General features: G+C 45.3%; 1 protein-coding gene across 1 annotated transcript in view; it reads left to right on the forward strand.

Annotated features, from left to right (window-relative positions):
- Nucleotides 1-362: 362 nt before the first annotated feature.
- Nucleotides 363-25832, forward strand: part of TMCC3 (transmembrane and coiled-coil domain family 3) — a 66387-nt gene continuing 40917 nt past the window's right edge. The window contains exon 1 of the mRNA XM_054718794.1: nucleotides 363-590. Within this exon, the coding sequence (XP_054574769.1) occupies nucleotides 513-590 (78 nt within the window). The 5' untranslated portion in view covers nucleotides 363-512. The remainder of the gene's footprint in view (nucleotides 591-25832) is intronic.

A 25832-nucleotide genomic window follows, 5' to 3' on the forward strand; every position in this document is an offset into this window, starting at 1 on the left:
CTGGTCCCTGTCCCAGGGTCTGGCACATGGCAGATGCCCGATATGTGCACGTTGAATAATTAAAACAAAAACAAAAACCTGAAAGCAAGCATTTAAGGCACGCCTCAGCATCTTGTCAAAAATCCATCTTTTATCATAATTATACGAGTAAGTCAACAAATAGATGCGTCTCATCTTTTGAAGGAAAAGAGGGCAGGGTGTGGGAGGGGGTAGACTCAAGTTTCAGCGAGGGCGGGAGCTGGGAAGTCACACCTGGGGAAGGCTCCTGGGGCCGCGGGCGGCCGCGCACGGGGGCGGGGAGAGGGGAGGGAAGGGGAGGAGCCTCCGCGTCCCGCCCCGCCCCCTCCACCCCGCGGCGGCGGCGCAGGGCGGCTCGGCGGAGTCGGCTGTCGGCCCCGCTGCGGCAGCCTGCTCCTCCCGCTCGCCGCCGCCCCCGGGCGCCCGGAGCAGGGCCGGCAGCTCGCGGCGCGGCGGCCCCCGGAGACGGGAAAGTTCCCGGCGCGAGCGCCGAGATGCCGGGCAGCGACACGGCGCTCACCGTGGACCGGACCTACTCCGACCCGGGCCGGCACCAGCGCTGCAAGAGTCGGGTGAGTGGTGCGAACTGGGTGTGTGGGGGGGCGCCGGGCCGAGGGGCGAGGCCGAGTGGGCTCCGGCTGCCTCGTGGACGAACTCGCGCCCCCCACGTCTCTCCGCCGCCCCTCTCCTTCCCCTGCTGCCCCGCGTCCGGGCTGCCCCGCCCCTGTCCGCGCTCAAGGCGCTGGGAAGGGGGCCGTCGGAGCCCGGCCTGCGGCTCGGAGACCCCAGGTCTCCACCGTCCGGCCGGGGGGGGGGGCACGCAGAGCCGAGCCCGGCCCCTGGACTGCCCGCCAGCCGCCGTCCTCGGTCCCCGCGCGCCGGTCCGGGACGCCGGGTCTCCCCGACGGCCGCGCTCCGCCGCGCTCTCCACCAGGGAGCGCCCGCCGCGCGGGACGGTGTCGAAGGGAATCTCGCTCCGGGCGGCCCCGCGTCCCGCCTGATCCCCTCGGGGTTTGGGGCGCGGGGCGGGTGGCGGCGGGGGCGCCAGGGGCTCTGCCCCGGGAAAAGTCCGTCTGGGCGCTGCCTCCCCGGAGTTCCCCGCGGTGCCGGGCGGCGCGCTCTCCCTTGTTGGCGGTGTAATGGGCTGTTGCTGATTTTCGCTGTGGGTGAACATAGCGCTTCAGAGCGGGCCGCAGGGACGGTTCTTCTAGCGCTTCAAAATAAAGACGGAGGCGATGGCGAGGAAGAGCAAGCCTTCTCCATACCCCTCCTGGGGATGCCTTTGCCCCCCTGGGCTGCTGAATCGTCCAGGCTCTCTCTGCGCTCCGTTCCCCCCTCGGCCCATGGAAGTGCCATTTGCAACAGCACCTCCTCCACCTTGGCATTAGTTCTGGCAGGAGCTACCTGGATTTGTTTTTGGTTTTTTTTTGCTCAGCTAGTTGATTACCCGCCCGTCCGAGACCTCGGCATTTGAGTGTCAGCTTCTCTGTATAAAGTTCAGGGAGGAAGAGTCCTGCTCACATTCTGGCCTGCCACCTCCCAGATAGAGAGACCTACCGGCCAATGGGACAGAAATGCGGAGCCGCCCCACGTGCAGGATGTGGGGGTGCAATCGTAATTCAGGGAAGTAATCATTTGCCCCAGAAGTGAAGTGACAAATCCCTGGTCTGTTTACCTGTTTTCCCTTGGTCAATTTGTTAGTCAATTTAACCGAATGATTTGTTTTTACAGATTAATTATATTTGGTGGAATAATAATACCTCCTGCATCCACTCCCACTCTCCTCCCCCAAAAGAATTCTCTTATTTTTTGCACTTTCTTTAAATGTTTCATAACAGTTTGTTATGAAAATAACCAGAAACTTCATTTAGGAAAAAGCATGGACAAAGGCTGTTTGTTTACCTTCACAAAAGGTGGTGGCACTTTAACAGAAAGTTTTATTGTTTACACTTCGGAAGGCTGACAGCCGGCCAACACAGTCAGACTATGGAGAAAGTGGACAGTCTTTCTTTCTAATGCATTTGTAATTGGGGGAGTCTCTATTAATGTCTCAGTTGACAGAAGAAATTTCAGACTTGAAGAAATTTGGAAGCTCGGTTTCACTTGTCACAACTGTGTTAATCTTTGTGTAAACAACAAGATTAGTCATCTTTGAGGGATGGATGGCTGACTGTGAAATCATTTAAACGTTTTGGCAAAACTCACAGAACCTGCTAAAATTCAGTCTTCATAATGGGTAAAATGGTGGTGATAAAGTTTGTACCTCAACTACTATGATGAGAAGTGGCAAAGCAAATGAGTACTTTAACTGCAGACTTAATTTTTCTCCTGTATTATTCTTTTCTACACCCTTCTTTTATGTTAAAGTGCCACACCCTTGTGTGAAGGTTTCTTATTTTTTTTTAAATTATTCCCAGGATGTTTACCTACTATATTGTGTGGTAAGTTGTAGAGATAGAGTCATATGCCGCTTAACATGGTTTAGCAGTAGTTCTGAGAACTGGGCCATTAGTGATATCATTGTTGTGGGAACATATGGGTGGGCAAAAGTAGGTTTACAGTTGTTTGTAAAAGCCTAATATGCTAAGTGTCCGGTCAACCGTTCAATCAAAGTATAATATGCTAATGATATGCTAAGGCCGCTCAACTGCTCACTATGACGTGCACTGACCACCAGGGGGCATATGCTCCGACTGGTAGGTTAGCTTGCTGCTGGGGTCCGGCCGATCGGGACTGGACTGGACGAGAAGGGCCAGACATGCCCTGGAGCCCTCCCGTGGTCCCTCCCCGGCTGGCCAACCTCCCACGTCCCTCCCCAGCCCCAATTGTGCACCGGTGGGGTCCCTCGGCCTGGCCTGCGCCCTCTTGCAATCCGGGAACCCTCGGGGGATGTCAGAGAGCTGGTTTCAGCCCAGTCCCACAGGCCAGGCTGAGGGACCCCACTGGTGCACAAATTCGTGCACCGGGCCTCTAGTAGAAAATAATAATACAAGAATAAACTGGGTTTCCCATACTTGCAACTGTCAACCTGCTTTTGCCCACCCCAGGATAGAGTGCACTTCCACAGACCCAGATGGTATAGCCTACTACACACCTAGGCTGTATGGTGTATAGCCTGTTGCTACCAGGCTGCAGCATGTTACTGTGCAAAACAACATGAGATTAAATCCAGAACAAGAGAAAACAATGTGGTCAAGAGATGGTAAACACAAGATGGATGACTGCCAGCGTAATAAAGCTACTGTTTTATAGCACACTTTTTTTTTTTAATAAGTTGAAAGAATGATTAAAAGTATAGTATAGTAAGTACATAAACCAGTAGCAGTTACTTATTATCATTATCAAGTATTATGGACTGTACGTAATTGTATGTGCTCTACTTTTATATGCGTGGCGGTGCAGTAGGTTTGTTTACACCGCATCTCCACAAACACATGAGTAATGTGTTGCACTGCTAAGATGTCACTAGGCGATAGAAAAATTTCAGCTCCATTATAATTTTATGGGACCATGGCGGTGTATGTGGTCTGTCATTAACTGAAATGTTGTTACATGGTGCATGACTATACCTGATTTTTTAAATAGACCGTGTATGAAAATGGAGTTAGACATTATAGTATATACTGATTATTCTAAATTATCTTACTGAGCAAACGAAATCTAGTGAGGACTAAAAGAAATCAAACCAGTGAGGGCTGGAACTTTAGTGGATAAAATCACAAGTTCTATAGCCGTGATGCTGATACCGCTGTTTAAACTTCTTGATTGTCTGCTTTTAGGTTTTTATAGTTGAGTCAGGAGGAATAAAAAGAACTAGTGGAAATTTTATTACTGTATAAGAACTTTTCTCAAGTGGAGCTGATATAATTTTGAGTCTGTCCTCAAAGCTGTCATAAGCCTGCTGTAATGAAGGGAAAGCAGCAATAATTTTCTTGCGAGAATCTCATTAGGTGATTCTAGCTCCTGTTTTGTGGGATTCACTTCGATGTAGCTATAAAAACTTACCCGTATTCTCTTTATACTCAGAAAGTATGCAAAAGGAAAACGTCAAGTAGTATTAGGGTTTAATTTCTTTTTTTTAAAATATTTTTTTTATTGATTTTTAAAAAGAGAGGAAGGGAAAGGGTTAGAAACATCAGTGAAGAGAGTCATCCATTGGCTGTCTCCTGCACAGCTCCTTCTGGGGATCAAGCCTGCAACCCAGGTATGTGCACTGACCAGGAATTGAATCACGATCTCTTTATTCCTGGGTCGATGCTCAACCACTGAGCCACACCAGCCAGGTTAGGGTTTAATTTATTGATGTCACCCTCTCTTTGGCAATAAACCATCTATCTAATAGAGTATTTCAAAAGAACCCTTTTTTTAACTCATTTAGAAAATTAGCTCCCCTAAAAACACTGTTACTAACGAGAACTGGGGATGCATGTGAAGAGTTTATTAACCTTTCAGAGATGTGTGGTTTCCTCCTAGGAAGGACCCAAGACTCCATGAGATCAAATTTTTGGTTACCAAATGGTCTTTTTTTTTTTTAGTTCAAAATTGATACTCTGGAGAGAACAGGGAAAATACACATGTCTCTTGCTGAGCTTGGTTAAGCCTTTGAGACGAGAATAATAATGAGGCAGTTTACTATTTTCACATTGGAGAAGTCTATTTTTACAGCCAGGTGGACTAACCTAGATTTTTTTTTTTGTCCCCTTCAGTGAAAATGTAATATAACTGATGAATTCTGTGATTGTCTTTAAGCTGACAAGTCAGATCATTCACATTTTTAAATTTCATCTGAGTAAAATTCAGAAATGGTGCATGTTAACTTGATGCACATAATATACCCCTACTTTAAAAGAAAGAACATACATAATTAGACTCCTACTTTTTTTTTTCATGCCCTACATAGTTAAAGCCTATCATTTCTTTAAGAATACAGGCAGTCTGGTTTTTTTAATCAATTATGTGTGAATTAAATTTTATGTTCTAATTTTAAATGTTCTAAAAGGCCACTTTCAGCAGCCTTTTGATCCTTATGTAAGGTGAGTAATTTTTTTCTTGTTCTGTTGGTACCAGCACTAATCAGAACTCTAGTCATCCTGAGTGCTTATTCTTCCCCCATCTCTAATCTACCAGCCATTTCCACTGGACCTTTCTTTGAGTTGGTTCACTCCTCCTGTCATCTCCCATCTAGGTTAGCCACTTATGAACCTCAAGAAGAGATAATTGGTGCACTAGCTTCCTCATTGCTCTGTGATTTTGTCAACTTCCATTCCATCTTGCCTGCAAGGACTAGAGTATTCTGCCTACAGAACTGCTCTCATCAGACTGGCCCCCAGAAGACAGATCTTGTCTTAGTGCTGCTGACCAGTGGTGGGATTTAGGACCCTGTAATCTTTTCTAAGTATTAGTTTCTTTTTCCATATCCTAGGGATGGTACCAGGAATAAGTGCAGTGATTTCTATGAAATGTCCGGTACACAGTAAGAACTCAATAGATGGTAGCCATTTTTGTTATCCTCCTATATAATAAAAGCCTAATATGCAAATTGTTCTATCGGGAGTTCAACTGGGAGTTCGACTGCTCGCTATGATGTGTGCTGACCACCAGGGGGCAGCACGGAACATGGCGGACGTCGGTGACGCGGCACTGGCAGCAGGTGACAGTGAAGGTGCTGCCGGCCCTGATGGGCCCAGATGAGAGCAGGACCGTGGCAGGATGATGGAGCAGGTGAGCGGGCGGCACCAGGCCAAGGCAGGTGTGAGTGGGGCCCGATCGCCCCGCTGATCACCCCGCAGATAGTGGACAGCCGAGGCAGCAGGGGGCGGGGCCGCTGCCCGGCTCCCAGGTGCTAAGGGAACCAGGCGGGGGGCCTGGCCCCAACTGATTACCCCCCAGACAACGACCAGCAACCAGCAGGTCATGATCGAGGCCAGGCCCCGGGGCAGGGATGGGGAACTGGGGGTGGGTGGCAGCAACCAACCTCCCGCGGTGCCTGGGTGGGGGGGCTGCGACCTCTCACCAGCTACCTGGGGGCAGGGGAGACGAGGACAGAGGTGCAGTGAGAATGCGGGGTGTCCGCCAAGCTCGCTCTCACTCCCCCTGCTACCCTCCCCCAGGGTGTCAGGGCTCGCGCCAGGGAAGCCCACGCACTCAGGTGCCGGGTGCCCTCAAGGAGCATGCCCTGGGACTGCTGGGACTGCAGGGGCTGGTTGGGCTCCCTGTGGGTTCATGCAGGAACCGGTCTGCGAGGCCGGCTGGGAGAGAGTGTGCTGCCCGCCCGGCTTCTGTGCGGTGCCGCTGAGCGGCCCAGAGGCCCACACTGTGCCCCAGCCTGTGGTGTCTGGCCACACTCACTGCATCTCTGCGTGGGGACTCGGGCGCCGTGACTCAGGCAGAGGGGGGCACGCAGGGCCCCGGGGCCCCAGGTGCTGCACAGGGCACAGGGGTCAGCTGGGACCTGCCCTTCCCTGCCAGACGCTCGAGCTTCAATCACTGGCCAGGCCTAGGGACTGCAGCCGTGCACGAATTTCACGCACCGGGCCTCTAGTGACTATATAAGAAGTGATAAGCTTGAAAATGGCAAGACTGCTAATTTTGTGAATAGGATAGTCTTTCTGGTATTTTCTTCCTCATCACGGGGATTTCTCACATGCTTGTCCTTTACATGTTTATAAACTACAGACACACTCTGAGTACAGAGGGTTCATTCATTCACTAAGTAACTTGCTTGAGCACCTTCTGTGTGCTAGCTGCCACTCTAGGTGTCACTAACATAATGGTGATTGAAACAGACAGCCTGGCCTCTCCAGAAGAGTATTGTCAGGTGATTGCATCTTATGTCTACTGTGGCTCTGGAAATACCCTTCTTTTTTACAGTAAGAAATGACGATAATAAGTACAGTCTCTGACATCTGAAGGAACAAGCTGCCAGGCATGGTGGCCCCCTGTAGTACATCTTGTGTTCTGTGGTTTGGGAGTAGATCCAGAGCAGTACGATGAGTAATGGCCAAAAGCAGTCAAGGAGAAGAGGATGCCGTCGCGCTTCTCACAGTGGAAACGGCTGGGCAGGGATGTAGTAAGGCGATGATCACATGCTTACTTCCTGGGCAGGAACTGGAGGGAGTGGAAACACACTTGTATGGTAGGTTAACCTGATCTAGTGAAGTGGTGAACTGAGCATTTTGTGAATACGCTTTGAATCAGTGATTTGCTATATTCTGATGAGGTAATTAAAGGAATGGTGAATAATGAGTCTTCCAGATCGGATTTTTCTTAAATTTAGGATGGGTAGATTGATGTGGTATGTGTATTTTGAGCTACGCTTTGCTGCAAGCTCACCAGTCCTCCCTTTAGAGAACAAATTGCCAGCCACCACCAGCACACCCGCTTGTCGCATTCCCTGTTGCACACCACAGCAGCTGCTACCAAGTGGGATCACAGGAGGAGTTTTGCTTCAGACCCCCTGCCTCCGTCTCCAGGGCTGCTGTTAAAATCAGAAATCGACTTAGTCCTTCTGGATGGAAATTGCCCATGTCTTGACTTCACCGAGGCTGCAGCTTTCAGCCCTGCTGTTTCTTAATTGTGTTTTTATGTTTCACTGTGTGTGTATGTGGGGAGGGGTAGGTGGGGAGAAGGAAGAGAACCATGAATCACTGTCCTGTGAATCAGAATGAGGACTTTACACTCCTTAGAAAGGGAACATCAGGATACATGATCTGTGCATAATCCAACCGGTCCATTGAGTTGGGGGGAGGGGAATGCTACTTGCAGGAAAACCTAGTGTGTGTGTCGATTATTCCTCTGTAAGGATGCAAAAGAACATAAAAAGAAGAATGCAGTAGAAATTATAAATAGCCAACATGTACTACCTAAGTCCTTACTATACACCAGGCACAATAGTAAGCATTTTGAATGCACCATCTCCTTAATCCTCACGATATCCTATTTATAGTTCCATTTTATAGATGAGGGAGTTGGGGTCCAGGCATTCTAGTAATTTGGCCAAGGTCCTGTGGCTATTCGGAAATGGTAGAGCTAGCATTTCATAAACCCAGGTCTCGTTCCAGAGCCTGCCTGTTAACCACTTCCCTATCTTCTGCCTCTGAAGCAAATGCTGGAGAGCACTCCGGTCTTCATCAGCCCGTGGAGAGCTTGGATGTGTTCCACTTCGGCAGGGCACCGAGCCAGAGTGTGTGCTCGGGATGCTTATGACACAGCACTCTGCCAGTCCGCTGCATGTAGTCCTATATCCCCAGTAAACATTTGGTGAATGGATGAATTCGAGTGATAATCTTGGAGCTTTTTATAATGCCTAGGATATAAGAATTTTATTGATAACTTGGGGAAGCCCTAAAGGCTGTTAAATAAGCTCATGTTTAATGACAGGGTTAAAAAAAACCATCTTCTAGTCTAATGTTGGCTATCTGGAGGACGAGCAGTTGAAAGACAAGGGTGGTTCTTGTCGCAGTCTGGCCTCGCCAGCTCTCCCTGTAGGGCTCAGCCTCACTGGACTGAAAGTGTGTGCTTGTCGTACTTAAGGCAGAGGGTTATAAAGTTAGACTTAAAGGTTTTATTATGGTAGGGTTGGAAGGGAGTTTAGACATTAACCCCAGGCCAGTCCATGTGCAGATACAGAAAAGTGACGTCCAGCAGACTGTAAGCAGGAAAATTGTGTAGCTAAGACAGACGGATTAGGACTGACCAGTGTACTGGTTCTGTCTTAGAGAATTCCTGAAAAGAAAACTGCTATATTCCCTCACCCAAGGATATTTTTCCATTGATTTTTAGGGAGAGAGAAAGCCAAACATCAAGTCACTGAGCCACACCAGCCAGAGCATGCTTTTTTTTTTTTTAAATATATTTTATTGATTTTTACAGAGAGGAAGAGAGAGGGACAGAGAGTCAGAAACATCGATGAGAGAGAAACATCGATCAGCTGCCTCCTGCACACCTCCCACTGGGGATGTGCCCGCAACCAAGGTACATGCCCTTGACCAGAATCGAACCTGGGACCTTTCAGTTCGAAGGCCGACGCTCTATCCACTGAGCCAAACCAGTTAGGGCTAGAGCATGCTTTAAATATTTTTAAATACCAGGTTAATTGCTAAGTTGTGTGGGATAAACATCTCAAAATTAAAACAAGGTAGAAGGAGAATTCAAAATTTTTTTTCAGTAGAGAATTAATTGAACAGATTTGAAGTTTTGTGAGTTTTCTGGGTGGGAAAAAGTGAATTTAAATGATTTAGTGTTAAGCCCTCATCCTTCTGAATGTATTCCAGATTTTGGGGAGGCTAGGATGAAGAGAAGTGACAATTCACACATCAAACTACTTAGCTGCACTGGATTTGCTGCCATTTTGTAAAAATTATCCTTTCTGAATGAGATCTCTTTTAGTCTTTTTTTTCTTCTTCAAAATAAAATTTTGAGAAATGAGTTCATCTTTGTGTTAACCTTCTATCTGTTGGGATAGGATGTTGGGGAAAAACATATGCCAGATGCACACGTCATGGAGTATATCTTCTATGTTTAACTTAGAATTCAACCCGAGCCTACTCTTGACTCTAAAGCTCTGTTCCTGTGAGTCTCTCATTGAGAGCATCTTCCAGCACCCTGTCTTTTTTTAAATTTATTTTTTATTGTTGACAGTATTACAGATGTCCCCCATTTTACCCCGCCCCCGTGTCTATGGGCTGTGCATATATGCATATATGGTCTTTGTTTAATCTCCTCCTGTCCCCCTAACCCCCTCCCCTCTGCCAAGTGTCTTTAGTGTATATAATTTTCATAAACACAAAAACATCATCTGGTTCTGTTCCAACACCGGGGATGGGGGTTAGAGGTTAAGACAGGGAGAGGGTTTGTTGGCCTGTTGAGAGACAGTGCATACAGTGCCAACCCACAATGAAGTGTCTCTGTTGGAGAAAATCTGTATGATTTCTGCCTCTGCTCTGACTTGAGAGCCCAACCCTGGCGTAAGATGTGGCTCTAGTGCATAATACAAGACACTTCTACTTAGATGTCCCACAGGCACCTCAAAATCTATATGTCACACTTAATACATTCTCTCAAATGACTGCCCCCCAATTCCTGGCTACTTTTCCCATATAGCCGATCCTCAGACTAGATGCTGGGAAATTCCTCAGTCACCCCACTTACACACCACATCCAGTGTGTCTTTTCTCAGTCACGTTTCTCTCATTATCCCCAACATCACTCCCTTAGTTTACTTCTGGATTTGTGGTTAGAGTGAAGGGTTAGGAATGTGGACTCAGGAGTCAAACTTGCATGTCAACTCCTCCACTTGCCAATGTGTGAGCAACCTTGACAAGTGTTGTTAGGAAACCCATTACAGCATCTGTTGCTCTGACGTTGAGTCATTCATTGTCTTCCAGAGAGTTTCCCATACTTCAGCCATTCCCACACCTACACATAGCTTGGTGTCACCTGTACGATTGTTTACTTAGTATTTCTAAATCAGTTCACTCCTTGGAACTTAAATTTATGTTTAAAGTATCAGTGTTACTATTCTAGCTAAATACTGTCTGGCCCTCTGAGGCCTGCAGTGCCAGATTAAAAGGATCAGTGGATGTGGAAGCTTTGCTAGAGAGTTCTTAGCACTCCACAAACTTCCTCCTCTACTGAATCAACTGGACAGGTTGAGGATTGTTTTCAGGGCAATTACTCGCTCCCTGTGATTCTGTTATTTGATGCTTTCAATTTATACCACCGAAAATAATTCAGAATCATTTGAAGACACATGGGTCTTAATGTATCATCTCCCCAAGTTCTTTTAGGGAATATTTCTTTTAGACCCCTGACCTAGAAGTTTCTTCAAAGTATTTTTTATGGCCCTAGCTGGTTTAGCTCAGTGGATAGAGCGTCAGCCTGAGGACTGAAGGGTTCCAGGTTTGATTCCAGTCAAGGGCACATGCCTGGGTTGCAAGCTCGATCCCCATTGGGGGACCTGCAGGAGGCAGCCAATCAATGATTCTCTCTCATCATTGATGTTTCTATCTCTCCCCCTCTCCCTTCCTCTCTGAAATCAATAAAAATAAAAATATTTTTAAAAAGAAAGTGGGTATTCTTTACCTTTTAAAAATATATATATTTTTTATGGATTGTGAAAATTTGGGTAATGAGTGTTGGGCCAAACAAAAGCCCACCCTGGTGAGTTGAAGGCAATCTTGTCTGGGTATGAATACTTGGGGGAATGAGGTTGGAAAAATGAGAGTTATGCCTGTTCCAGGCTGTGTCTCTGGTCTTCTGATGCTTTGAGATAAACTGAGGCAATGGAAAGTCTTAGGCTAAAGAGTGGACCATTCTGGAAGACATGGAGTCTTGGGGAATTTCAGGGAAGGACAAAACGTGGTGGGTGGAGAAATTTAAGCTCTGTGGTTTTCTAAAGTAAAGTTGACTCTAATTAAGATGGGTATATAGGCTTGTTGTAATAAGAGGGAATTAAATGGTGCTGCCACCTTTCACTGAAATTTTTATATAAGCACTTGTCTAAAAATAAAGTATGCCCTCAGTGAAAACTGTGCCCTTAGTAAATACAGTCAGCACCTCAATATATTTACTTCAGTGTGTGCAACTGTGTATTGAGGCCAAACGTTCCTTTTTTCTGTCTTTGTGAAGACAGTGTGATAATCCAGAAGGCCTGGAATCCAATTCAGATAGTCAGTGGTGCACTATTTTAATCTCACTAATTGGAACAGGTGGCCTCTATTTGAGACTGAATCACTAGTTGGCATAGATTTTAATTTATCTGAAAATATGAGGCCCATTCAGTAAAAGCTGTTCAGCTGTGTTGGCATCAGAGTATTTGAAAGCTTTGGCCCTTAAAAGCACAGAAGGCTGAGAGAAGATAGAAAAAGTGCAGTTTAATGGTTTGCTGCTTTGATTCAGTGTTGCGTGTAGAGCTGGGAAAGAACTTGGTGGAGTGCAGCGTGTCCAGGTGCTTGAGAGGGCTTCTTGTGACTGTTTCTCCAGATGAGGAACATGTCTTGAGTATCTCCTTTGAATCCACCCTGTAAGATGGTTGAAGAGGACTTTATGCTGTCCTCATGTTTTTATACGCATGAGGTGAAGGGGTGTTTTGGGGTCACTCAGCTTACCACAGGTGTGCAAGTTGAGGTACCTAAAACACCTCTAATGAAATTGGAGCTGGTCTCCAGATTAGGAACTTCTCCAGCTGGATCACTCCTTTTTATAGCAGCTGTATGCTTGACATAGTGTCTTGACAGTATCTGACTTTAAATCCTTCAACCGGTTTCTTAGCCTGACACCCAGAGTCTCCGATCTGACCTTTCATCCCCTCTCTGCTCTGAGCTCTGGTATGGTTGGTGGATTCCCAGGCCTGGCCTGTGGGCACCTGTTCCCTCCTTCCACATGCAGATGGCCGTATTCTTTTCATCTACATGTGGAGCCTGGTAGATGGGGCTTTGTAAATACGGAATGAGGGTATGTTATAAAATTGCACTATGGAACTTAGGAAGCTGGGAAACATTCTCCTCTTGATTTATATTAATGCAGATTAATCTACCTTGTTTTAATTGCTGAACAGGGTTGCAGTGTATGGGTATTGCATAGTTTATTTAACCATTTCTTTACTGAAGGGCATGACTATTGCTTCCAATCAGGTACTTCAGTGACTGCCCTTGGACATACTTCTTTTTTGCACACGTGAAGATTATGTTAGCCCTGGCCAGTGTTGCCAAATGGTTAGAGTTTTGGCCCATGAACCAAAGGGTTGCAGGTTCGATCCTCGCCCTGTTGGGGCGCATGTGGAAGGAAACCAATCGAAGTGGCTCTCTCACATTGATGTCTCTCTCCCTGCCACCTTCCACTCTCTCTAAAAATCAATGGAAAAAATATCCTCGGGTGAGGATTAACAAACAAACAAACAAACAATATGCACTGAGTGGCCAGATTATTATGACCTCTGAACATATAATAATCTGGCCACTCAGTGTATATCCTATATAATAAAAGGCTAATATGCAAATTGTCCCCTCGAACAGGAGTTCGACCAGCAGGCAGGCCGGCCAACCACCCAAGTCCCCTCCCCCTGGCCAGGCTGGCCAGACCCCACCCATGCACAAATTCATGCACCGGGCCTCATGTATGTATGTGTGTGTGTGTGTGTGTATATATATATATATATATATATATATATATATATATATATATATATATATATGTATATTTATACACACACACACACACACACACACACATATATACATACTGAGTGGCCAGATTATTATGCGTTCAGAGATCATAATAATCTGGCCACTCAGTGTGTGTGTGTGTGTGTGTGATATATATATATGTGTGTGTGTGTGTGTGTGTGTGTGTGTGTGTGTTAATGGGTTATATATTCTTAAAAGATAACTCTCAGCAAAGGGTATAGGCATTTTAAATTATGATATTGCCAAACTTAACACTCTATCTACTCTGTGTCAAACACTAGGAGCTGAGGGTGCAGCAGTGAACGAAAATGATGCAGTTTATATAACCATCTATATCCATGGTTTAGTGAATTTGTTATTAAAATTACCCCAAATGTGCAACAAATTATTTCAAAAATAAAGATTGAGAAGGCATCAACATTTAATTTAAAAGAAAGCCACAAAAATACAAGATTATTTCATTCATTTTCTATTTTCCTAAAGAAACAGAAGCTCCAGGCATGTGGGTTGGACTGGGGGGCTGTTTGCAAAACTGTCCTCAAATAGCAACAAGGCTGAAAAGCCTCATTTTAAGTCCTTCTTTAAAAGTAAGAGCCCAATTTGAGTCCCGAATATTTATAACACTTCAAAATGACCAGAGTGCTGGTCAAATTTATCAATAGTAAAATTTAATATTACTCACCACCCCATAGCTGTGCATTCCTGGTTGCTAAAAACAGATGAGGATTTAGTATAAATAAGAGCCCTCACGACTCCTCAGGTGACAGCAGGACATAAACGAGCCACTTTAATGGAAGAAGAAGGCATACCCAATAGACACCAATTCAGTGAGTACCTCTAAATTGCTCAGCATATGAGGTAAACTTTGGCTGGCTTTATACAAAAAATATTTAAAATGTCAATATACTTGACAATGCGTAAGTCAAATGTTTTTACAAGCATGGTGTCATTCCAACATTAATGAGCTCTAGGGTCAGGTTATGAAATGTTAAGTGTTAGTTTCTGGTAACAGCCAGCAGTTTTAACCCCCCTCTGTGTCAGATGCAGAGATTATAAGGCAGGTGAAATTCTCAATAATCAACATAATTTTAATAACAAATTCACTAAATCAGAATAATACATAACTTGTGAAAGACGGAGACACTGAATTTGTATACAAAGATTATTTTATGTTCTCTGATACTTTGCACATTTCAGAAATCACAGTAACTTTGTTAGTAAATAATTCCTTCAAATAATTATTCCTTAGTTTATTTACACAATAGCCTAAAAGGAGCTAGTGTTTTTGTAGGGCAGCTAGCTTATTAAATTCTCAGTGGATTTTAATTTTCTTAAGGTTATGCTTGCTTTGGTTGTTGAATAAATTTAAGGTTGATGTTAACGTCCTATGGATGTAAATGCAGTGACATCAGATTCTGAAATTATAGGGTAACGAAATGGCCTGTCAGAAACAGCAACTTACTTCATATTTAAAAGTAAACCAGTTCACAGAGGGGAGAGTGTTCTGAGCATGAGGAAATCCCAGATGAAATCCCTAACCAAGTTGTTCTGGTTAAGTCATTAGTAGACAGATTTTTTTTTTAATTACTAAATGCTTCAAACATGGAAAAAACATTTTTGAAAATATGATACCCATATACCTATCTCCTCGATTTAACAGATGTTAACATTTGCCATGTTTGCATCAAATTTCTGTCACTTGTATTTAAGAAATGAATGGTCCCAGGTACATCTATCTGGATGCCTTCTAGACTTCCTCAGAGGTCTACATAACCTAAAGTTGTTGGTTTCATTCCTTTGCATGGTTTTATACCTTGGATGAATCCATAAGATGACTTAAAGCAGGCTAGGCCCAAACGCGAGCTCTCAGCTGAAGGTATAAAGAGAGGCTCCCTTCCTAAGTGCTTCATTGTGAGCCCAGTGCAGTGCTAGGCTCCAAACTCAGTCCTGTGTGGGTGCTGCACCTGAGGAGCTTAGACTGAGGAGGACAGACCTGCAGACGGATAAAGACAGAGCTCCAGGGAGCCCGGGCCTCAATTGGACCCTTCTGGAAAGAACTGACCCAGAGCCCACCCTGAGAGGCTCTAGAGTCTAGACCAAAAGGAACAGGTGCCAACTTACCCACCTCCCTTCCTACTCACACCTCCTGCAGGTTGTCTCCTGATAGTTATTTGTGGGACATTATTGGCAGTGGAGGAGAGCTGGCAATGCTCGAGGTTTTAGTTCTCTAATTAGTCCTTTGATATGTACTATTTTGTGTGTGTGTATATATATACATACACACACACACAGTATGTGTGTGTGTGTGTGTGTGTGTGTATACATATGTACACACATATATACATACACACACATATATACACACACACACATATATACATACATATATATAATCCTCGTGAAAAGGAAATACTAAATCGTGGGTATCACAGATGGGTTCTTTGATTTGACTCGGATGGAGGAAGGATGCTGCAGAAAAGGGAGGAACAGAGATGTTAATTGTCATGGTAACCAGCAGGCTTTTATAGTGGAACACTGTCTTTGTAACCCAAACCAGTCACCTTTTTATCTGACTGCAGAAAATAGACTGATGCAAACTCAAGAAATTATAGTACCATCTCTCAGTGGGGTTTTATTTGCTTTTTGGAAATAGTATTTTAGTTCCTTCATAGAATTTCAGAGCTGAAAAGCACCCTTTATGTGCCTTGGAACTTTACAAATCAGGTGCTAGAGCTTTCCCATTGTCGTTGTATGTCCCCCTCATTTCCACATCCCCTCCCAATCAGTCTAATCCACAGGCCAGGATTTTTACAAGAGAATAGAATGGGGATGATTGGTGCATCCACTGTGGAAAGCAGTATGGAATTACCTCAAAAACTTAAAAGTGGAACTGCCTTATTGACCCAGTGATTCCTCATCTGGGAATTTATCTGAAGAAACCCGAAACACTAATTCGAAAGAATATATGTACCCCGATGTTCATTGCAGCATTATTTACGATAGCCAAGATTTGGAAGCAGCCCAAGTGTCCATCGGTAGATGAGTGGATCGAAAAGCTGTGGTACCCCAGATTTTGCTTAGTGGTTAGAGCTTCGGCCTGAGGACTGAAGGGTCGTGAGTTTGATTCTGGTGAAGGGCACATACCTCTGTTGCAGGCTCCATTCCTGGCCCGGTTCAGGGCGTGTGCAGAAGGCAACCAATCAATGTGTCTGTCTCACATTGATGTTTCTCTCTGTCTCTCCCCCTCCCTATCACTCTCTCTCTGGAAGATCAATGGGAAAAATATCATTGGGTGAGGATTAACGACAACAAAAATGGTGGTACATTTACACAATGGAATACTAAGCAGTTGTGAAAAAGAAGTGTTGTGCCAGGACTTCAGGGACAAGGGACTGGTTATTTTAAATCCTTACAACTCTGTGAGGTCATCTTAGGCAGTTTGCTCAACCCATTTGAACCACAGTTTCCTCGTGTAAAAAATAAGTATAATTCTTAACTTAGAAGGTTGTTGAGGGCTTATGTAAGAGAGTGCAGTGAAAGGTTCTTTAACTCCCTTTTCTCATCTCACACCTGGCTTGGGTGCACCCCACCCAACTGTACCTAAGTCTCTTGGGAAAGAAGAATTGTTATTTGTGGTTCACTTGTCTCTCTCCTCACCAGAAAGTGGGCAGGGACTGTATATCTAGTGCTGGGCACAGAATACAAAATAAATGTTGGATGGATGGAGAAATGAAAGGAAGCAAGGAAGAATGAGTTAAGAATCTCACGCATAGCTATTAGTGTAGTATCTGAGTTCACACATTCCAACAGACACCAGGGCTTTCTCTGTTCAGAATTCAATGTTTAAGGATATCAAGTGATTCATGAAGGCCTGGGCTACATTTTTATCTAAATAAGTCTAATTAGGGAAAACGTGTACTCTTATTTCCATATTTTAAAATTTATCTCCTCCCTGCCGTTGGCTTGTGGAGAAATGTTTGTTTGTTCAGAGATGCTAATTGGTGTTTTTACTTTGGTGTTCTTTAAGAATAAAGATTTTGTTAGCAGATTTCATCAACAGTCTGAGGGAAACTTTCCCCAACATTTTCTTATGAAATTTTTCTAACAAATACATGTGAAATATAAACATCATAACAGTTTAAATTAACATCAACTTACTATACAGATAACTCCTCAGTGTCTGTGCAGTGTGTTAGTGACTGCCGCCGGGCAGGGTTTGTTTTGCTTTGTTTTGTTTTGAGCTTGGAATGCTTCCCTTACCTTCTATATTATTATTCAGAAAAGCTCAGTTCAGCCAAAACCGGTTTAGCTCGGTGGATAGAGCGTCGGCCTGCGGACTGAAGGGTCCCAGGTTCGATTCTGGTCGGGGGCATGTACCTTGGTTGCGGGCGCATCCCCAGTAGGGGGTGTGCAGGAGGCAGCTGATCGATGTTTCTCTCTCATCGATGTTTCTGGCTCTCTATCCCTCTCTCTTCCTCTCTGTAAAAAATCAATAAAATATATTAAAAAAAAAAAAAAAGAAAAGCTCAGTTCATTAACTTCTCTTAGAAAGATTGTGTGTGACACCTTTGCTCACTGAGCAATCATTTAACCTTCACCTGGAATGGCTGCATCACCTGTAGTTAAAGTCAGTGTTATGGGTTGAATTGTGTGTCTCCCCTCCCTCCGAAAAGCTATGTTGAAGTCTGTGATATTGTGGTTTATAATAAGAAATATATATTTGATCTTTGTCCCCATTTATGACACATAGCTCCTAAAACCCTTGCACTCTCCTAAGCGATGAGAGTGGTAGAACTGAAATGGGTGTCTAGTTATTCATATAAATAAGCCATTTTCAACCAAACCTGACTTTTTGTTAATGAGGTGACTTTTGGAAAGCGCCTAAGGAAGGAGCTTGCCAGGGGACCAACTTTCTGTCCACCGTCAGTGGGGGGAGAGGGGCTGGAGGTTGATTACTCCCCAGCAGCCCAGGGTTTCATCTGCCACAGGGTTTCCTCCTTTTCCAGAAGGATGGGGAGAGCCTCCGAGTTGGTGAATACGTGGAGATTTGAGGAGAATGGCGCCCAGAGTGAGTGTGGAATCTCGGCACCCCTTCCCACATACCTTGTCCCGTGCCTCTCTGCCAGCTGGCTGTTGCTGAGTTATATCCTTTTGTAATAAACCACTGACCTAGTTAGTAAATGTTTACCTGAGTTGTGTGAGCTGCTCTAGCAAGTTAATCAACACAAAGAGAGGGTCGTAAGAACCTCCAGTTTATAGCCAGTTGGCCAGAAGCACCGGTAACAACCTGGACTTGCAGTTGGTGTCTGAAGGGTGGAGGCAGCCTTCCAGATGAGCCCATAACCTGTGGGATCTGATGCTTCTCCAGATAGTCAGAACTGAGTTACACTGCAGGACCCCCAGCTGGTGGTGTGGGAACCCTCGCCAGTCCCCCCACACACACTTGGTGACCAGCAGTGTGGTATTAGCTTGAGAGGAGACACAGGAATGAGCTTTTCCCTTACAAAAGACCTGACCCCCAGGACTTGCTTGGAAATAAGGTCTTTACAGAGGTAATTAGGTTAACATGAGGCCATTAGGGTGTGCCCTAATCCAGTATGACTCACTGGTGTCCTCATAAAAAGAGGGAATTTGGTGACGTGAAGACGGAGGGAGGACGCCTACAATGTGAAGACAGAGAATTGGAGTGATGCTTCTGCAAGCCAAGGAATGACTGAGGCTGCTAGCAGCAAGGACAGAGGGATGGAGTGGGTCTTCCTGGCACCTCAGAGGGAACCTGGCCCCGCCCACACCTTGATTTCAGGCCTCCAGAACTGGGAGACAACAGAATTCTGTTATTTTAAGCACCGGTTTCTGGTACTTTGTTATGGCAGCCCTAGGAAAGTGATACTGTCAGACAGTGTGTTTCTGTCGACCCACACAACTAAAGAAATACTAACATGAGAGAAAGTACAAACAGCCTTGAAACCCAGGACAGTACTTGGTTAGCAGGTGTTTATCACTGTGACCCCCCCAAATGCAGTTCTATTAAAATTCTTTGCTATTTAAGTAAACATAGCATTTAAAATTGTACCAAACTCATGGAACCCCAATAATATATTTATGGACCCCATTTGAAAACCCTAGGTGTAAGAGTAAGAGAAGCAACTCATATTTTGGTTCTGAATTCAAATCCTGCTACCACTTTTCAACTGTTCGACCCTGGTCTCCTGCGTGATCTCCCTGAGTCTGCTCTGCACTGCAGAGTGGAAAGGACACCCTCTCCCCTGGGGTTTGGGGGTTGAGAACTAAAAGTAATGAAGCTGTCTGGCATCAAGCCTTGCACATAGCAGGTGTGTAGGAACCCACTGTGGCACAGAGGCTGGGGTGAAGGGCAGAACCGCACAAGGAAAGTGTGAAAAGATTCAGTGAGAGTGGGGTGGACCCCGGCCGGGCAGACAGACTGGGTCTGACTCCCAGTTTGAACATTACATGAGAGGTTTAATCCAAGTGGGTTTTCTCCTCAGATAAAACATTGTAGATTCCTTTGCTCAGGGAGCCAGAAGAGCATTTGGTTCAGGAATGAGCCTTGTTTCTTAAACATTGCAGAGACACCGGAGACAAAGTAACTTGTCCAAGGTCAGGTGGTGGTGTCACTTGGACTTTTTTATTTAATAGGATAACCAAAAACAAAACAAAACAAAACAAAAAAGGTTATATTGGTTTTTATTTATTCTATCCTATCTAATAAAAGAGTAATATGCAAATTGACCATCACTCCAACACAAGATGGCCGCCCCCATGTGGACACAGGATGGCCGCCACAAGATGGCCTGCAGGGGAGGGCAATTGGGGGGGACCAGGTCTGCAGAGGAGGACATTTGGGGGTGACCAGGCCTGTAGGGGAGGGCAGTTGGGGGTGACCATGCCGGCAGGGGAGCACAGTTAGGGACAACCAGGCTGGCAAGGGAGGGCAGTTAATAGTGACCAGGCCAGCAGCGTAGGGCAGTAGGGGGCGACCAGGCCTGCAGGGGTGGACAGTTAGGGGTGACCAGGCCAGCAGGGGAGGGCAGTTAGGGGCAATCGGGCGGCAGGGGAGCAGTTAGGCATCGGTCAGGCTGGCAGGGGAGTGGTTAGGGGTTATCAGGCTGGCAGGCAGAAGTGGTTAGGGGCATTCAGGCAGGCAGGCAGGCGAGCGGTTGGGAGCCAGCAGTCCTGGATTGTGAGAGGGATGTCCCAGATTGGAGAGGGTGCAGGCTGGGCTGAGGGACAACCCACCCCCCCCCCCCCGTGCACCGGGCCTCTAGTTTTAAACTAACAGGCTTATTGAGATATAATTCACATACCATACACCCATTTTAAAGTGTACAATTGAATGGTTTTGACATATTCACGGAGTTGTGCAGTCACCACCACAATCAATTTTAGAACCATTTCATCACCCCAAAAAGAAACTCCATTCCCATTAGTAGTCACTCTCCATTTCCTCCCTCCCAAAACCCCAAGGCCAAGGCAACCACTAATTTACTCTCTGTCTCTATGGATTCGCCAGTTCAGGACATTTTCTGTAAGTGGATTCAGACATGATGTGGTCTTTTGTCTGGCTTCTTTAAGTCAGCATAATGTTTTCAAGGTTCATCCATGTTGTGGCATATATGAGTACTTCATTTCTTTTTATTGCCAAATACTATTCCACTGTATGGATATGCCACAGTCTGTCAAGTCACCTGTTCATCAGTTCATGGACATTTGAGTTGTTTCCACTTTTTGGCGTTGTGATTAACAATGCTAGAAACATTTGTGTGCAAGTTTTTGTGTAGACACATACTTCCACTTCTCTTGGGTATATACCTGGGTGTAGAATTGCTGGGTCATAAGGTCAATTCTATGTTTAACCTTTGGAGGAACCATCGGAGTGTTTTCCACAGCAGCGGCATCATTTCACATTCCCACCAGCAGTGTTTGAGAGTCTTTATTTCTACGTGTCTCCAGCAACACTTGTTATCTGCCTTTTGATTATAGCTGTCCCTAGTGGGTGTGAAGTTGTATCTCATTGTGGTTTTGTGTTGGTTTTTGAAATTTCTTTGATTGAAAGTAGTTGTATTCCTTATACAAAAGGAAATAGGTAAGATATTTTTAGCCAGAAGTCTGGTTTGATTAATAATATAAATTCAAAATTAACTTCCATGCTTTACCACATTCTTCCTGCCCATCATTGGTTGAAGCTGGTTATCCAAAACCGGGGTTGCATAGAATAATCGTGGTGAGTTGTGTGGCTTGGCTTTGACTTCGCAGCTGAAATCGCATGATCTCACAAGAGCAGGCACCACGAGCTTCCTGGTCCTGCCCACTGCAGAGCCCGGGGTGGGAAGGCCTTGTCGCAGCCAGCCTGTGAGGATGCAGTAGGTGTCTGGCTCAATGTCATCTTAGGTAAGCACCAGAACACTTACTCGTGATTCTCCCAAGTGTTAGCTGCTGCCTTACAGATGTGGTAGTTAGTATAGCTGGATATACCAGTAAAGATAGATTCCATGTCATCTTTACAGACAAGCTTTACAGCAGGGGTGGGAAACATTTTTCTGCCAAGGGCCATTTGGATATTTATAACATCACTAGAGGCCCGGTGCACAAAATTCGTGCATGGGGGTGGGGGTGTCCCTCAGCCCAGCCTGCACCCTCTCTAATCTGGGACCCCTTAAGGGCAGTCGGACATCCCTCTCACAATCCAGGACTGCTGGCTCCCAACCACTCGCTTGCCTGCCTGCCTGATTGCCCCAAACCGCTTCTGCCTGCCAGCCTGATCACCTCCTAACCAACCACTCCCCTGCCAGCCTGATCAACACCTAATTGCTCCCCTGCCGGCCTGATTGCCCCTAAATGCCCTCCCCTGCCAGCCTGGTCACCCCTAACTGCCCTCCCCTGCCAGCCTGGTTGTCCCTAACTGTCCTCCCCTGCAGGCCCAGTCACCCCCAACTGCCCTCCCCTGCAGGCCTGGTTACCCCCAATTGTCCTTCCCTGAAGGCCTGGTCCCCTCCAACTGCCCTCTCCTGCAGGCCTGGGTCCCCCCCAACTGCCCTTCCCTGCCAGCCCAGTCTCTCCCAAATGCCCTCCCCTGCTAGCCTGATCGCCCACAACTGCCCTCCCCTGCAGGCCATTGTGGTGGCCATCTTGTGTCCACATGGGGGCAGCCAGCTTTGACCACATGGGGGTAGGCATCTTGTGTGTTGGAGTGATGGTCAATTTGCATATTATTCTTTTATTAGATAGGCTTCTTGGGCCATACAAAATTATCAACTTAAAAATTAGCCTGCTATATTTGGTCAACATTTAGTTAACTTACCCCTAATGCCTTGGCAGGGACAGATACCAATCCAACATGGCAGCTTGAGCAAGCTACTTAAGCCCTGTGAGCCTTGGTATCTGATCTGCAAAACAGAGAGATAGAAATGCCTCTGTGGCAGGATTCTCGTGATGAAGGCTCATGGCACTCAGCAAATGTTAATTCTCTCTCCTTAAGTAGCTCTGCTATTTGTCTCAGATATTTGTCCCCACAGGTTTAGTCCAGCTCGAGAGATGACAGAACACAGGGCCAATTGTACTGTTTTGCTTATCTTTTCTTTTCAGAGAAATAATGAGCTCTTGGCAAAAATTAAGTATTAGTGGAAATTTGGTAGCTGCTGATTGACACATGTTTACTCAACAGGTACTCAAATTTTAGGAGGCTTGCCTAGAAGAAGAGAAAAAAAAGGAAGAAATACTAAGAACATTTTTACCCTCTTTGTCAGGTACTTAATTTATAAAATCATATTTTTAGGAATGTCCCAGCTGAAAAAATTTTTACAAAATATTGGCTAGTTTTGGCTCAAAAGAGTTCAAGTTAGACTGCATGAAAGTTTAAACGTCAATGGATATAAAAGGTTTGGATTTCTTTTGGAGCCTCTGTGCCTTAGAAAAAAAAAAAAAAATTTAAGAAAGAGCTGTTCTCTTGGTCACTAAATCTTTTTTTAGACCTGCAAGGAAGTCATAGTAACAGGCTCCATGTCTGATTGGGTTCCATGGCAACAAAAGGTTGTGACTTTGAGGAGAGGCGAGTGTGCCAAGAGAGATAAAAATCAAAGTATGGAAAATGTCCAACCAGATGAATGTGTTTTTTGGATCATGTGCCCTGGAACAGAAAGGTTTCTGAATTGGCATTAGTCTCTATTACAAATTTGAGTCCCACTGGGTTATTATTAGGTCATGGGGGTCAGTGGTTATTTCCAAAAAGATCTGTCTGCCTCTTTGCTTTTATTCATTCATTCACCCTTTTTTATATTTTGGGGGGGAAAAATAATTCAAAATACTAATGGTGCCCTAGCCGATTTGGCTCATTGGATAGAATGTCGGCCTGCAAACTGAAGGGTCCCAGGTTCGGTTCCAGTCAAGGGCACTTGCGTCAGTTGTGGGCTCAATCCCCAATAGGGGGCGTGCAGGAAGCAGCCAATCAGTGATTCTCTCCCATCATTGATGTTTCCATCTCTCCTTCCCCTCTCTGAAATCAATAAACATATATATATATTCGAAAAATAGTAATGGCAAGAGCCTAAGGAGGTAATTCTGATCTCAGAGGTAGGAAACAAATGTAGCACATTCTTTGTGAAGCTGATCACAGCTGTGGATTGTGACGGTGTGGGAGGGCTGAGGCAATCATCACTGATTGGACGCTCCCTGGGTTTCAGCTTGCTGTGTGCTCTCCAGCCTGGGTGTTTCATTTCCCATCCGTGTTTCACATTGATGGGTTCAAAGATGCTGGCTCCAGGGCGAGGTTGTAGGGTCTCTCTCTGTAGGGGTATGCTCTTCTCTCTACTAGCAGCGAGATGCAGGCTGATGCTATCACCCCAGCGGGTGACGAATTAGAGTTCTTTCACTAAAAGTTCTAATGCTTGACCAAGACATAGTGAGATTTGAGGACTTCGAATCACCCTCATGTGGCTATAAATGTGTGGGGCTGTATTTACTTTTCTGTGAGATGTGCTGTTGTATACTTCTCATCCTGATATTCAAAGTGAAAGACTCCAGGGCCAGGCAGATGTCAGGCAGATTACAGCACCCGTCGCCCTTTAAACCAGCAGTGCGTTCTGACGTGCCCTCTGGGTTCAGACTTAGTCACTTACAGCCTCATCATGGTGAATCAGAAACCCCACAGATACTCATGATAAACATAATAGTTGGTATTGGTTTAAGAGGCAAGAATTAGCTTGCCAGTTTCCGGTGTCCCAGCTATCATTCGTCAGCTGTTAAGTCTTTGGGAAAATTGTTTCATTTCTTGGGCCACGATTCCTTATCTTAAAATGAAGAGTTTGACCTAGATTGGTGTTTCTCAAACTTCCCTGTTCTAAGAATAACCTCGGGTACTGGTTTAACAGATTCTGATTTGCTAGGTCACAGAACCTGATTTGCTAGGCCAGGGCTAGGATGGCAGTAGCCCCAGGTGATGTTCAGGAAATACTGGACTAGCTCAGCAGTTACCAAACTTTACTGGGCGTAAGAATGAGGGTGGGGTGGGAGGGAGAAAGGTTCTGCCCCGGGGTCTAGGCAGGGCTCAGGACTCAGCTGATTGAAGCCACAACTTGGCAACACTGGTCTACACTAGCCGAGCTGCCTTCCAGCCCCAAAGGTGGCTCTTTCACACATTGCCGCTGACCGCCTCAGATGAGCCAGGGGAGTTGCACTGATGGAAGGTCCTGAAGGGGTCTGCTAGCTCCCAGTGCTAGCTCCAGACTCCCTGTCAGTGTTTTTTAAAAGTTACTTCTTTTAGAATCTTGGCGCTGTGCAGTAGTGAATGCTTTTGTTCATAGCATTTTCTACGCTGTGCTGTCTTGTTTCCTTTGGATAAGACACAGTGTTTGCTAAGCATGGTTACTTCTGCTGTGCATGAGGCAGTAGGATCACCGGGAAGGTTGTAAAAACATGCAGAGATTGGACTCCCAAATCCAAAGATTCAGCAAGTCCTATGCAGGGCGTGGGCTTCAGTCTTTGTGGGGGGTTTTATTGTTCTTGATGAGTTCTTTTAAAAAAACTTGAAGGGTTTGTGGTATTTTTTTTTTTAATGTTTTGACAAATATTGTGGGTTCCCTCTCCTCACACCCTCACCCCAATTGACAGTTAAAAACGACTTTAAGTGTAAACACACATGTTCATCACCAGGAGGTGGTTCAGTCCAGCTGCTCATATTGAGGAGGCGTCTGTAACACGTACCTCAGCGGCCTTAGAGGAAAAAGCTGATCTGCTGAGACTAAGGCAAAGTTTCCTAAATGCTGAACACATTATAATATACTAGTAAATCTGCCCTATAGAGCTTCCATTTGTGCCTCTTGTGTTCTATTTTCTGTTTAACAAAGATTAAAAAGCATTGTTAAATGAAGAGTTTAGTAGATCATCCATATAAACCTAAATTATGAAGGTCCACATTTTTCCTAATAACTAGCTTAACGTTAAAAAGTGCAATCCTTATCCCCAGAGTTAAGCACTGTTATGTTCTTATGCATCTTTACAGAAATGTGTTCTGCACAAAATGTTTATATCCATGACTCTCCTATCCATAGACAACTTAAGTTCCTTCTAAGGTGATTTTTTTTCCAATGTTTGTTTGGCTTTGTATTACTGGGCTGA

The sequence above is a fragment of the Eptesicus fuscus genome, chromosome 7 (genome assembly GCF_027574615.1).
Source record: "Eptesicus fuscus isolate TK198812 chromosome 7, DD_ASM_mEF_20220401, whole genome shotgun sequence".
Taxonomy (NCBI): Eukaryota; Metazoa; Chordata; class Mammalia; order Chiroptera; family Vespertilionidae; genus Eptesicus; species Eptesicus fuscus.